This window comes from Myripristis murdjan, chromosome 11, assembly GCF_902150065.1.
Source record: "Myripristis murdjan chromosome 11, fMyrMur1.1, whole genome shotgun sequence".
NCBI lineage: Eukaryota > Metazoa > Chordata > Actinopteri > Holocentriformes > Holocentridae > Myripristis > Myripristis murdjan.
In genome coordinates, this window is record NC_043990.1 from 7,392,849 (window position 1) to 7,406,342 (window position 13,494).

Below are 13,494 nucleotides of genomic sequence, written 5' to 3' on the forward strand. Positions count from 1 at the left end.
TTTAACTGTCCCCAAACTATTTCTGGGAAATCACCTGATGACTCAGTCATTTTATGCTTTTATGCACACACACACGCACGCACGCACGCACGCACGCACACACACGCACACACACACACACACACCCGGAAGACGACAGAGAGGGCAGAGTTTGTTGTTCATTTCTTTATGTTAGGCCACGGAAGTTTCAAGCAAATCTTGTTTTGTTGCATTCCTTCAGGCGTCAGTGGGAATATTTTCTGGAATGAGAAAACGAAAGACAAATCTGATTTATGTTCGTCTAAAACATCATGAAGAGAGGGTGTAAAGTCTTCTTTAAATCTATGAGAACCTGCTCTCTGTGAAGTAAAACAGTCCATTTTATAACTGAGTTGTATGCACAGAATATAAGAAGCCTAGAATGCTGTGTGTTTATTTCATTGAAAAAAAACAAACAAACAAAAAAAAAAACAATATGGGTCAATAAAAAAGGAAATGTTCTTTATTAGAGAGGCCAGAAGCACAATAAACATTCTCTGATAAAAACCCATCATCCATCAAATACTGTCAGCAAGACAAATCTTACCAAAACCAAACCTTGCCAAAGAATAATTGCTTCTTGGCTCAAATAATGACACAACCAAACTGAGGCCCACCGTCTCTGTGGCCCCCACAGTTTGGCTCTTGGGGCCCCTGCTGTTCATCTCCCTCACTGCAGCACAGACTCTCATGTAATATTGCGCTGTCACTCCAATCTGACCACAAAAGGCTTTTCAGATGGATGATGAATGTGTGGACATCTTCCCCTCCTGAACTATATTCATCAGCATCACTTCCTCTCCCTGCTCTGTGTCCTGGGGTGACCTCTGCTCCTCTGAGGGGCCCAGACACGCTGGATGCCAATATGAAATATGAAAGTCTTCTTTTTCTGCAGTAAAGGACCAAGCTGCACGCAGGGCAGCCGAGTGCATATTCAGACTAACGCGGCAGTGAGAAATCTTTTTTTTTTTTTTTTTTTTTTTTTTTTTTTTTTGTTAAACTGTGTAGAGAAAGGAAACAAGGCCATAAAGAAGGATAACTTGTGGTGATGTGACGCGTCCAAGTTTGTTCGCATTATTCCTTGTAGTCGGGCGCCATCTTCCTGTGGAAGCTAAATAGTCCACAGCGGGTTAAAGCCCTTGCATTTTTGTTTATGTTTTTTTTTTTTTTTTTTTTTTTTTGGCTTATATAAACCCTGATCCTGCATATAACCATAGGCCTCCAGTGAGAAGAATAATATGCTGAGAGAATAACTGCATAGTCACTTACATCTAAGCAAACATGTAATTATCAATAATCATTTTACTTTGAAATACAAATAGGAAGTCCTGATCTGTTTTTGTGGCTCTTTCCAAAGACTGTACTGTTTGTAAAAGTGAAAGTAAAACGAGTGCGGGAGTTGCAGGGGAAACCCACTGATCAGTTCACTGTTTGGCTCCATGCAGTGACCGGACAGACGGATCTTCACCTTCCACAGCCGAGGGAGACCCTGACAGAGAGCCATGACCAATTTCTCTACCATCTACAAACTGTCCGTGGTTGCGCTGTACTGCTTCATCCAAGGTACAGTCGTTTTTTATTTTTATGTTATGCTGAGGCGTGCAGACACCTAAAGCCCCCGCGTGTCGTTTTCTTGTAAGGATTTAACGCTAAAATTAATTTTAAAACTCTTCAGACGTAATGTTTCCTTCCCCGGATGAAGCCGACCTATTACGACCTTATGCAAATGTTTAGGAGTCACTAATATTTCGCTGAGTATTTTCACGATTTTCCACTTAAATGTAACTTAGTTGGGGGCGGAGGTGCGAGCCACCACACAAACGTAAACCTTAACTCGAATAAAGAGATGCATTGTAGATTGTTTGTTTGCCGAATTCACCGTAAGGTCCTAAACATGATGGAAGTGTCTGAAGCCATGTGCTGTCTGTCATGTACTTTTCTCTATAAGACAGGAAACATTAAACTGCGATATTTTTTTAACGGGGTTTGGCTAATGGTAAGTCCACGCAAGAGGAAAAGGCACGTAGACTATAGCCTGTGTAGTATCATCATTTCAGAAAAAAGTAAACAAATAAATATCTTTTTTTTTTTTTTATGAATGCCATTTTAAATTTATTTTTGTGGAGGATGACAAGCCAATAGCTCGTATATTCCTTGTTGACAGACGGACCCTGTGGTCTATGAATGCTTTTTATCGCGGTCTCTCACGTGTTTATCTCATTAGCATCACTCACAAAGAGATTGGATTTTTGTTTTAATCGGCAGGATTATTTTCAAGCATTAGTAAGACTATTCTCACCTGTTATTAACGTGACCATTCAGTGGATGTTTAGATTCAGTCTTGTTTGGAAGAGTGGAGATATGCCGCCCTCTTGTGGTTGAAAATAATATCACACCCTGCAGGAAGTAAGAGTCTCACAGCAATAACACAGCGATAGTAAACAAGGTAAACGTTTAGAGCTTGGATAAAGGATGACTGATCTCTTTGTTGCTGTTCTGAATCAATATATTGAAAAGAAACGCGTAAAATGGTAGATAAGTAAGGAGAAAAATTGGTAAAGACCTTGCAATTTATTATTATTTTTAAAAAAGTTGTTATATTAAAATAAGCATGCAAAGAAAATGATAATAAAATAAATGAATATCTTGTATAGTTCTTGTTTAAAATTATTAAAAAAAAAAAAAAAAAAAACATTAATACACACGGTCCACCTGTAAAGTTATTTTATAATTACAAGTTTTTATATAAATAAAAAGCAAAAAATATATATATTTCATTTATTGACGGTATTATTTTCCACGAAGTGCACCAAGCTGTACAACCTATTTTCAGCCACAAGAGGGGAGCATACAACCGCCACGGTGTTTAAAAAGCGTTTTGGCGTCCTCTTGTGGCTGAAAATAGTAGGTAGATACTTTATTCATCCCGCAGGAAATTCACATTTTCTTCAGCAGTATCCACAGATTACAAATTAAGTGAATAAAAAAATAGAAATAAAGAATAAGATCTAAGTATAACAGAATAAGATCTGAGTACAACAGAATAACCTAAGTACAACCCAGTGTGCAAAAAGCAATGTGCCACAAAAAAACAGAAAACAGAAAAAACGTGTGCATGGGTGTATAAAATGTGCTTAGAGGTAGGTCAATGTGCAAATTTAGAAGAAATATACAGTATACACATGATAAATAGCAGAATATACAGTATACACATGATAAATAGCAGAATCTACACTATACACATGATAAATAGCAGTAAGCAATATAGACACTATGAACCGGGATTATAAAAAGATAGGAATATGCACAATTTCAACAGAAGTATTAACAGTAAAACAGAGGTAATAGCAGTTAAACAGCAGTGGAAAATAACCTAGTCTGAAGAACACACGCTCCGACTGAGGTTCAGAGTTAGTGTGAAACTATGAGACCAAGACCGTCGACAGAACCTGACGCCCGGTACTGGGAATTCAGGAACTGTCAGACTTGATCCAGCCTCATGGAATCACCCCTTCCCCTCCAGTCTTTACGTGTTATCTACCAGTATTGCAGTATGTGTATAATGAGTTATTTCCTCCGGGTGGAGTTAAAAAGCCGCATGGCGTGGGGGAGGAATGATTTCCTCAGTCTGTCAGTGGAGCAGGACAGTGACAGCAGCCTGTCACTGAAGCTGCTCCTCTGCCTGGTGATGGTGCTGTGCAGTGGATGCAGTGGATTGTCCATGATTGACAGGAGCCTGCTCAGCGCCCGTTGCTCTGCCACAGATGTAAGGCTCTCAAGTTGTGTGCCCACAACAGAGCCCGCTTTCCTCACCAGTTTGTCCAGTCGTGAGGCGTCCCTCTTCTTGATGCTGCCTCCCCAGCACACCACCGCATAGAAGAGGGCGCTCGCCACAACAGACTGGTAGAACATCAGCAGCAGTTTTTTGCAGATGTTGAAGGACGCCAGCCTCCTGAGGAAGTACAGTCGGCTCTGTCCTTTCCTGCACAGAGCCTCAGTGTTGGCTGTCCAGTCCAGTCTATCATCCAGCTGCACTCCCAGGTATTTATAGGTCCGCACCATTTCCACACAGGTACCGTTGACGCTTATGGGCTCCGGGTGAGGCCTGGTCCTCCTGAAGTCCACCACCATTTCTTTTGTCTTGGAGGTGTTCAGGTGGAGGTGGTTGGAACCACACCATGCTACGAAGTCCTGGATGAGTTTCCTGTACTCCTCCTCCTGTCCACCGCTGATACATCCCACGATGGCCGTGTCGTCCGCGAACTTCTGCACGTGGCAGGACTCCGAGTTGTACTGGAAGTCAGACGTGTACAGGGTGAACAGGACTGGAGAGAGCACAGTCCCCTGCGGCGCTCCTGTGCTGCTGATCACAGTGTCTGACCTGCAGTCCCCCAGTCGCACATACTGAGGTCTGCCTGTCAGATAGTCCATGATCCATGCCGTCAGGTGTGAGCCCACTCCCATATCAGTCAGTTTGTGACCGAGCAGCTGGGGCTGGATGGTATTGAAGGCGCTGGAGAAATCCAGAAATGTGATTCTCACAGCACCACTGCCCCTGTCCAGGTGAGAGAGGGATCGATGTAGCATGTAGACGATGGCGTCCTCCACTCCCACCTTCTCCTGGTACGCAAACTGCAGAGGGTCGAGGGCATGGCTCACCTGCGGTCTCAGATGGTGTAGCAGCAGCCGCTCCATGGTCTTCATCACATGTGACGTCAGGGCGACCGGCCTGAAGTCGTTCAGCTCTGCAGGACGTGGCTTCTTTGGGACTGGGACGATGCATGATGTTTTCCACCGCAGTGGGACCCTCCCCTGCTCCAGGCTCAGATTGAAGATGTGCTGCAGAGGGTCTCCCAGCTCTGACGCGCAGGCCTTCAGCAGTCGTGGGGATACTCCATCTGGACCTGCAGCTTTGCTGGGGCGAAGCCTCCTCAGCTCTCCACACACCTGGGCTGCTGTGATTGTAGGCAGGGAGGGGGTCTCCTCATCGCGTCTGTCCACTTGTAGCGGGGGGAGGGGAGCAGATGGGGGTGTGGGGGGCAGGGTGATCAGAGGTGAGAGTGAGATGGGGTGGTCAAACCTGTTGAAGAAGTTGTTCAACTCGTTTGCCCTCCCCCCATCCCCCTCAGTGGTGGCCCCCTGCCTGGATCTGCAGCCGGTGATGATCTTCATCCCGTCCCACACCTCCTTCATGCTGTTGTTCTGCATCTTCTGCTCCAACTTCCTTCTGTATTGCTCCTTTGCCTCCCTGAGCTGGACTTTGAGTTCCCGCTGCACGCGTTTCAGCTCCTGCTTATCACCGTCTTTGAAGGCCTTCTTCTTCTGGTTCAGGAGGCCTTTAATGTGACTGGTGATCCAGGGCTTGTTGTTTGCATAGCAGCGCACCGTTCTTACAGGAACAACAACGTCCATACAGAAGTTAATGTAGTCAGTGGTGCAGTCTACAACCCCCTTGATGTTCCCGCTGTGCGACCCCTGCAGTACATCCCAGTCAGTAGTGCCAAAGCAGTCTCTCAGAGCGTGCTCTGCCTCAGGAGACCACTTCCTGAATGACCGTGTGGTTGTGGGTAGCCTCCTCACCTTTGGTTTGTAGTGAGGCTGAAGCAGAACAAGGTTATGGTCAGCTTTTCCCAGTGCAGGCAGTGGGGTGGCCCTGTATGCGTCCTTTACATTTGCATACAGCAGGTCAATAGTCTTATTTCCCCTGGTGTTACAGTCCACATACTGGAAAAAAGCAGGAAGTGTCTTGTCTAGGGTCACATTATTGAAGTCCCCGGAGATCAACACAAGCGCCTCGGGATGCTGTGTTGAGAGTTTGTCAACAGCGGAGTGGATGACGTCACACGCGACTTCCGCGTCGGCTCGGGGCGGAATGTAAACAATGATCACAATGGCGTGTCCAAACTCTCTGGGCAAGTAATAGGGACGTAAACTTACAGCCAGAAGTTCGATGTCCCTGCAGCAGATGCAGATCTTCACACTTACATGCCCAGGGTTACACCACCTTGTGTTCACGTACACCGCGAGCCCCCCTCCTTTCCGCTTCCCGCAGGCTTTGTTGTCTCGGTCCGACCTGACTGTGCTGAAGCCGGGTAGCTCCACGTTAGCGTCTGGGATGCTAGTCGTTAGCCACGTCTCAGTAAAGCACAACAAACTGCACTCTCTGTAGATCTTGACATTTTTCACCAGCGCAGCCAGCTCGTCGATCTTGTTGGGCAGTGAGTTCACATTCCCCATGATCACCGCAGGCACCGTAGGTTGATATCGCCACTTTTTCTCCAGCCGCTTAGCCTCCAGCTTAGCGCCGGCTCTGCAACCTCGGTAAGGTCTCCTCACCTCGTCAGGTAAATGTGGAACCACGCCGACACGGGACTTGGTCTTCAGAGAAAGTAGTTGTTTTCTCGAGTAAACGAGTTTCACCGGGTGAAGATCCATAGTCAGGTAGCACACGGAGGTATGCAAAAATAAAAAAACGGAACAACTCAACAAAAAGTAAACAAAAAAGTAAACAACAAACACGGACATACACGGAGCTGCTGAGAAGGCTGCCACTCGCGTCGGCGCCGGAAGTCGACTTTATCTATTACATCCAGTGATGGCGACTTGTTGGATATAACAAAACCTCTGCGGATGTAAGTTAGCAGGCACGTCACTAAAGGAGGCCACGATATTATATCGATCAATATTTAATTTATGGAGACTGAAAGGAAGAAAAAAAAAAACAACCACACAGCTTATTATATATTATATTTTATATTATAGGTTTACTTATACTGTAAAGCTATTGATGTTTTTTGTTGTTGTTTAAGCTCTTTTCTACTGTATTCATTTCACTGCCACTTGGTCATTGTGTTTTAATTCTCAGCTTTTATATTGTTAAGCACTTTGCATCTTTGTTTCAAAAAGTCCTATATAAATTAGGTTATTATTGTTAATATTTCCTCCTGTGTCTCTCTCTCTCTGTCCTGAAGTGTATGGCAGTAGCTGTCCCGTGTTGGACTGCTGGTTCGTCCAGGAGAGGAAGGGTCGAGGGGGAGGCCTAACAGGAGCCACCAGCCAGGAGAAATCTCTGCTCCGCATCAGGAGGGACGCTCACAGCCTCGGTGCAGAGGCTCAGCGGCAGCCTGCCTCAGACATCAGCCCCGACAGAGTCTATGACGTCACCGGTCAGTTCAAAATGACTGGCTCCAGCCGGTGTGTCAGAGAGAAACCCACAGTGTTTGTTTTTTTGTGTATTTGTGTGTAAATGAGGGTGTGCGTCACCTCTTGTGCATAGGTAATATATGCTTTTATCTGTCTTTTCTGTGGCTTGTTGTGAAGGGGATGGGTGTGTGTGTGTGTGTGTGTGTGTGTGTGTGTGTGTGTGTGTATGTGCATCATTTAGTGACTCTAAAACAAGTGTTTGTAGTTTTGTTTGGCCAATCAAGCATGCAAACACTAAAAGAACTAAAGCAATAAGAGGTACAACCACTTCAATTTGCCCTTTTTCCAAAAGCAGCATTTTTTCCAATTACATATATTTTTAATTTTGAGGTGAAGTTATTTTTTGAAGAAAGAACTCCATTTTGTGATTTAAAATGTTGGAACTCAGCACTAAATATGTATTGATCTTAATCATGGTAATTGATGCTCATTAGAGATGCACAGTATAAACAAAAAAGATGCTTAACATTTCAGCAACAAGAAACCTAGCTGCAGTTTTTTCTTCTCACTTTGTTTATTGATTTTCTGTCCATGTGAAATCATGAATTGGTCAGCCTGACATCCTACATACACTTTGATTAGGAAACTGAAACACCTTTCCTTCCTAAGAAAACAAATATCTCTCTGTATTATGAGTTTAACATTTCTGTGATTGTTCTGCAAAGCTGATATGTCTCTCTCTGTCACCTCCCTCTGGAGATGAAGCCACCACTCTGAAAGAGCATTCTGCAGGTTTTTCTTCGTAAGATCCACTCATATTTCTCTTTGTGACTCCTCTCCCCTCAGACCCAGCGGCCACCCTGTGCCACCCTGCTCTCAGCGCCCCCAGAGGGTCCATCCACAAGCCGCAGTGTGAGATCAACCCCTTCCTGCCGCAGCCCTCCACCCTCAAATGGGCCACCGCGCTCACAGACTCCGCCCTCAGCCCCGTGTACCTGCAGGCTGATTGGCTCTCGGTGTCCCTGCAGGGGCTCGACGGACAGCTGATCCAGTCGAGTATCATGCGTGCTCCCACAGCCACCAAAGAACCTCAAGGTAACAAGTTTTACTGAGCGAGACCAGCATGAATTGTGTTTAAATTAGGCTGAACGGAGGCAGTGTGTGGCACGTGACTCGTTTCCTCTGTTTTCTTCATTGTCTGTTAAAAATAATGATCAGCTTTACCCGTCTAGCTCCCTCTCAAATGCAGGTACAAAGTGCCTCACAACAGCAAAATAAAATGCAAAATCCAGTAAAACGTCAGTAACAACAATGACAAAACAGAAGATATTTTAAGATATACAACAAGAAAATTACAGCTGATATGACATAAAAAAAGAGCAAATAGAGACAGAGCAAGGACAAAATAAATAAGGCACATTTAAAATAGTGTGTAGTGAGAGGATATCTACAAGAAGACAATAATGTGACTTGCCTGATCTCCTGTTTATCCATATCTCTTCTCAGTGATCCTGAGTGTGTCCAGTAAAACCGTCTCGGTGAAGTCCAGACTCGGGGAGCCGGTGCTGCTGGACTGTGGGTTCTGGACCGACTCCTCTTCGCCTCTGTCGGGGTCGGGCTTCGCCGTCGAGTGGCGTTATCAGTTCAGGGGTGACGGACGATTGGTTCTGGCTTACGACGGCAAGACCGACCGCTTGGCCGAGATGCAGGAGGAAGGGGCCACGCTGGACTTTGAGGGTTTACACGAGAAAGGAAATGCATCTCTGATCCTGCAGGAAGCTAAAGTGCGTCACTCCGGGACGTACATCTGTACCGTGTTTCTGCCCTACCTTCTGGCTCAGGTCGCAATGGACCTGGAGATTGTAGGTGAGCGGAAAGCAAAATGCTGAATCCTTGTGTCTTGTGTTGATCAATTAAAGGGAAACCTGGGCATCCTCGAGTGAGAGAGTGACATATGGGGTGTTAAACACTTTGGTTGTGTTTTTGCACCGCATTTCCCAGAGATCAGTTGGACTCAGCTCAGGACTGATATTTTCTGACTTTGACGTTTCTTTTCCTCGCCTGGTCAGTCATGTTGGTTGTCACTGCTCGTGCCAACTACACATGAACAGAGTCTGCATTGTGCTTACAGAAATGATATCACTATTCAATCAAACCATTTCAGAAAGACAGAAAAGACTTGAAATATGATTTTTCATAATCATCTGTATATTTGGCAAGTTTAAACACAATACAATCAGACATGCCTTGAATAATTAGCTCACTCTCAGACTGTTGGAGAATGTTTTCTGTGCAGGATTATTGCAGGTGCAGAGAGATTTTTTGATGGAAGAATTTCACTCAGTTTCTGTTCATGTTAGTGATCATGCATATCCACATTGTTGCTGAGTATCTGTTCAGGAATAACACTGAAAAGCACAGATTATTCTCTTACAAAAGTAACAGTATCAGAGGGGTAAACCATACTGTCAACACATCATCATGAACATCATTAACCTTCTCTCTCTCTTTCTGTCGTTCATCTTTTCTTTTCTCCTCCTTGTTGCTCCTCCTCCTCCCAGAGCCTCCGTCTCTCTCCATCTACCCCTCCCCTCTGCCTCTCGCTGTTCCCGGCCAGGTGGTGACCGTCCACTGTGAGGCGTCCGGCTTCGCCCCCCTCTCCCTGGAGGTGAGCTGGGAGTTCACAGGGGCTGATGGGACGTCGAGGTCCCTGGGGTCAGGCAGCTTGACGGGCCACAGGCAGGCTTGGGATGGCACCTTCAGCCAGAGGAGCAAGCTGGAGCTGGACACAAGCAAACTGGACCTGGGCAGAGGAGGAGAAGTCACGTGTGTGGCTGTCCACTCAGGAGGCACACGGCGAGCCAGCGTGACCCTCAATGTCATTGGTAATGTGTTCAAATTAAGATGTTGCTTTAAAGAGAGTTTAAAGGAATCTGTTACCTGTCTGAACTTCTTTTGGCCATCAGTGGGAATTACAGCATCAGCCATCTCCCATCCCTCCTGCCAGATTCAACAGAAATTACTCTTGATATTTCATTAATATCACTGTTGAGTCATTTTCCTCTTTCGGTCGAGAGTGAAAGTGTTGTTAGCCTTCATAGGTAAAATGTCTTGTAACAGTGTGCTGATAGCTCCATCCTCAATCTGGTTAAAATGTCTGGAGTAATGAGTGTTTGAGGTTGCATAGCCTTGGATAATAATTATTATTTTTGTTGTTGTTGTGGGCTGTAAAGTAAGACAAAATCTCAGCACCTGGCCAAGTAATCATGAGTCACTGGTATCGATCAGTGACCAATATTGATTTTGTCAGGCTCTCAGCTGCGGCTCTAGAGGGATGTATGAACTATAAAGAGTTTTCAGCAGTCTGAATGTTGGGTGCTTCCAGACAATCACTCACCATCTGAAACTACAGTTTTTTCTTCCATGATTTCTGCACTAAGCTCCAGTTTTCAAAGCAGAGTCTAATAAGACTTGATGGTCTTTCCTTCACATGCCTTCCAGGGTTCAGCACTCCGTCCATTGAAGACTCCATGGCGATGGTTGGCGTGGCGCTGGTGTTGTATGGTCTTATCAAGCTGGTTTCTTGGACCTTCATCTCAGGTAACAAATGAATTAAACAAAATCAAATGGTCAAACACAAAAACCTAGAAAATCAGTGTTGTTAATGACAATAATCATTCATCCATTTTTCCACCTGCTTAAAACTTTTCAGGGTAACTTGAGGGCTGAATCCTATCTCAGCATTTAATACTAACAGTACTGATACAGTGTAATGGTGTGGAGCAAACAGACTCCTGCACACTGTCTAACATGCACTGGTACATTTATTTATGACTTGTCTGTGATAGACCTTCATCGGGCAAAAATAAAACTGAACATTCAATAAACAATGTAAAGAATGCAGATATTTCCTGTAACTTTTTGCCTTTTTATTTAATTTATATAGGCTCAGATGAGGCTGCCAAGCAAGAGAAGGTAATTTTACTTTTTTATACCTCAACTGCGGGATGTTTTAATATAAATTTTCCAGCTTTATTTTATACAGTTTTATAACCTTGAAGTTGCTCCTTTGTGTCTGTTTTTTTCTATCCTGAATAATTACAATCAACTTTTCCATTTTACAGAAGGAGAAGTAAACATGAAGGAAGTCCATCGCTGTGGGAGAGATGTGCTGAATCTTCAAACCTGTCCTCTTTCATTTCCAGTTTTATCACTTTATGGACAACAGCTCCCTGAGAAAAGATGGGATTTCAGCTTTCACTGACTGCCTGTGCTTTGTTGTTTTTGTTTTACAGCCTGGGCAGTGATGGATTTGTAAATTTGAATATGCTTTTGCCTTTACGGTCACCTTTTTCACTGCTAACCCTGCCTGGAGTCTTCACTGTTCTGTTTAAATAGTAATAACAACCAGAAATAATGTTGTGTAATGTTGTGCTATAAAGTTCCATGAAGAGTTTTTTCTGGGTTCCAACAGAGACAATGTGAAGTTTGAAAAAATGTGGGGGAAAAAACACTTTGGAAAGTTTGTCAGCTACACAGAAATGTCTGCAAAGGTGTTGCTGTTAAGTCAAGAAACACTTATTCTAATATTTGCTGTAGGCATGAACAGTGTTTTGCGTTAGAGTGATGCAGCCTTTCATTTCGCTTCTCACAAAACTTACACTGTGACAAATGTCGACCCTTTGGCAGGTCTTCCCCAGGCAAATCTCAGTCAGTTTTTATGTCACCTGAAGAAAGACATGTAAAAGCCCTGCCCCTCTCTTTTTTCTTTTTCTTTTTCCCTCTCCCAGCACGTATCATAAAGAACAGAAGGAAGTGAATGCTATTTTGAAGTGTGTCGTGCAGAAAAAGCCATGAGGACCCTATTTTATTTAGGTTTTTATTTAATTATTTTTTTGTATGATTATTATTATTATTTTTTTTTAGGGATATTGGATTTTTTTGCGAATATTCTATATGCCAATATTTTGCAGCTCTTTTGGCCGGTGCCGATACCAATACGGATACATGCACATATTTTTTTTTACACCTAACTGCTGTAGTGGAATTAACATTTTATTATGGCTCCTCTTACTGTGAAGGCCCACTGGCAGATGCACAATGCTTCTCAAAATGTACACATTCACTGGGCAAAAATAAGAAACCCACTTCACCTTAGCTAATGTAAAACATGTCATATTTATTTTTATGTAACATTTTCCTGCAAACGAAACCGTCTGATTCATCGTGCTGAAACAGGCTCATGTGACCTGAGACAGTCCTGACAACAGCACAGCCAGCGCAGACGTGATCGATTTCTCATTTTGGCCTGTCATATCGGCAGAAATTTTCATTGTGGGCCGATACCAATATTTCATTTTAAAGCTGATATCAGCCAACACCAATGACATGGTGATATTATTGTGTTTTTTTTTTCTTTTTTTCCGCTGACTCCTGTTCCTCAAAGCACACATTTGCCTTAAAAGATTATCCTATCATATCTTGTGATCTTTAAATCAACGTTATCCACACATGAAGACAGAGCAGTCCAAACTCACAGGCATTCTGTTGTTGGATGGAAAAGTTATAAACCTCACTGAATCAAAGTTCACTGAAACTGAGTTGTAAATAAGTAATTAGAGGCCTGCATGCCTCAGGGTTTTTTGTGAGTGACTGTGCAGCAGCATAGGGGTTCATTCCTACTGTAAATGTATAAAGATCTAACTGGTGGTGGAAAAGCTTGTACATCCTGGAAATGGTACACGACGAGGAGAGCGCCTATCTCCTGTGTAAACTGCAACTGGGGGGAAAAAACAACAACTTTTGAATCTGCCTGTGGTCAATAAAGTTTTCTTTTTAAATTATTTGTTGCCTTCACTCTCCTATGTGCAAATGAGTCTGGTTTAGTTTAAGCCTCCTATTATCTTTGAGGCCAGTGTGACCCCATTCAGTGTGTAACATCTCCAAATACATGATTAACTCCTTTTTTTTCCCCATAGTTTAATGTGGACAAGCAAGTAACCATGAAATTAACATGATATGCTTTCAGTGTCCAGTGCACATTTTGTACACATCAGTGAACAAAGAGGATCAGATTGCTTACAAATAACATGAAGCATTTAAACAATAAAACATACAAAGTAGTACAGAAGAGAGAAATACACACAAAAAAGAGATACGTAATGAAAAGAATTAAACTGAAAACGCAGGTGTATGATAATAAACTCAAACTTTGAAAATATTGCATACATTCATTGTCTGGATAGCTTTTTTTTTATTTTTTTGTTTCTGAATTCGGAATTTGGCAAGAAATAAATTAATAATAATAAAAAAAAAATGTGTTGTATATTAGTC

The 13,494-nt window shown here is 43.4% G+C and overlaps 3 protein-coding genes across 3 annotated transcripts in view; 1 reads left to right on the forward strand and 2 right to left on the reverse strand.

Moving 5' to 3' along the window:
• Positions 1 to 13,494, reverse strand: part of LOC115368084 (uncharacterized) — a 447,723-nt gene that overhangs the window by 116,015 nt on the left and 318,214 nt on the right. The window lies entirely within an intron of this gene.
• The window catches only part of LOC115368090 (class I histocompatibility antigen, F10 alpha chain-like), a 410,352-nt gene that overhangs the window by 21,598 nt on the left and 375,260 nt on the right, over positions 1 to 13,494 (reverse strand). The gene's annotated exons all lie outside the window — the stretch shown is intronic.
• On the forward strand, positions 1,412 to 12,967 carry LOC115368097 (tapasin-like). Its single transcript, XM_030064090.1, has 8 exons — positions 1,412 to 1,581; positions 6,990 to 7,184; positions 8,008 to 8,256; positions 8,668 to 9,027; positions 9,723 to 10,046; positions 10,663 to 10,761; positions 11,108 to 11,136; positions 11,286 to 12,967. The coding sequence occupies exons 1-8, from the start codon at positions 1,521 to 1,523 to the stop codon at positions 11,295 to 11,297; spliced, it is 1,329 nt and encodes a 442-aa protein (XP_029919950.1). The 5' UTR covers positions 1,412 to 1,520; the 3' UTR covers positions 11,298 to 12,967.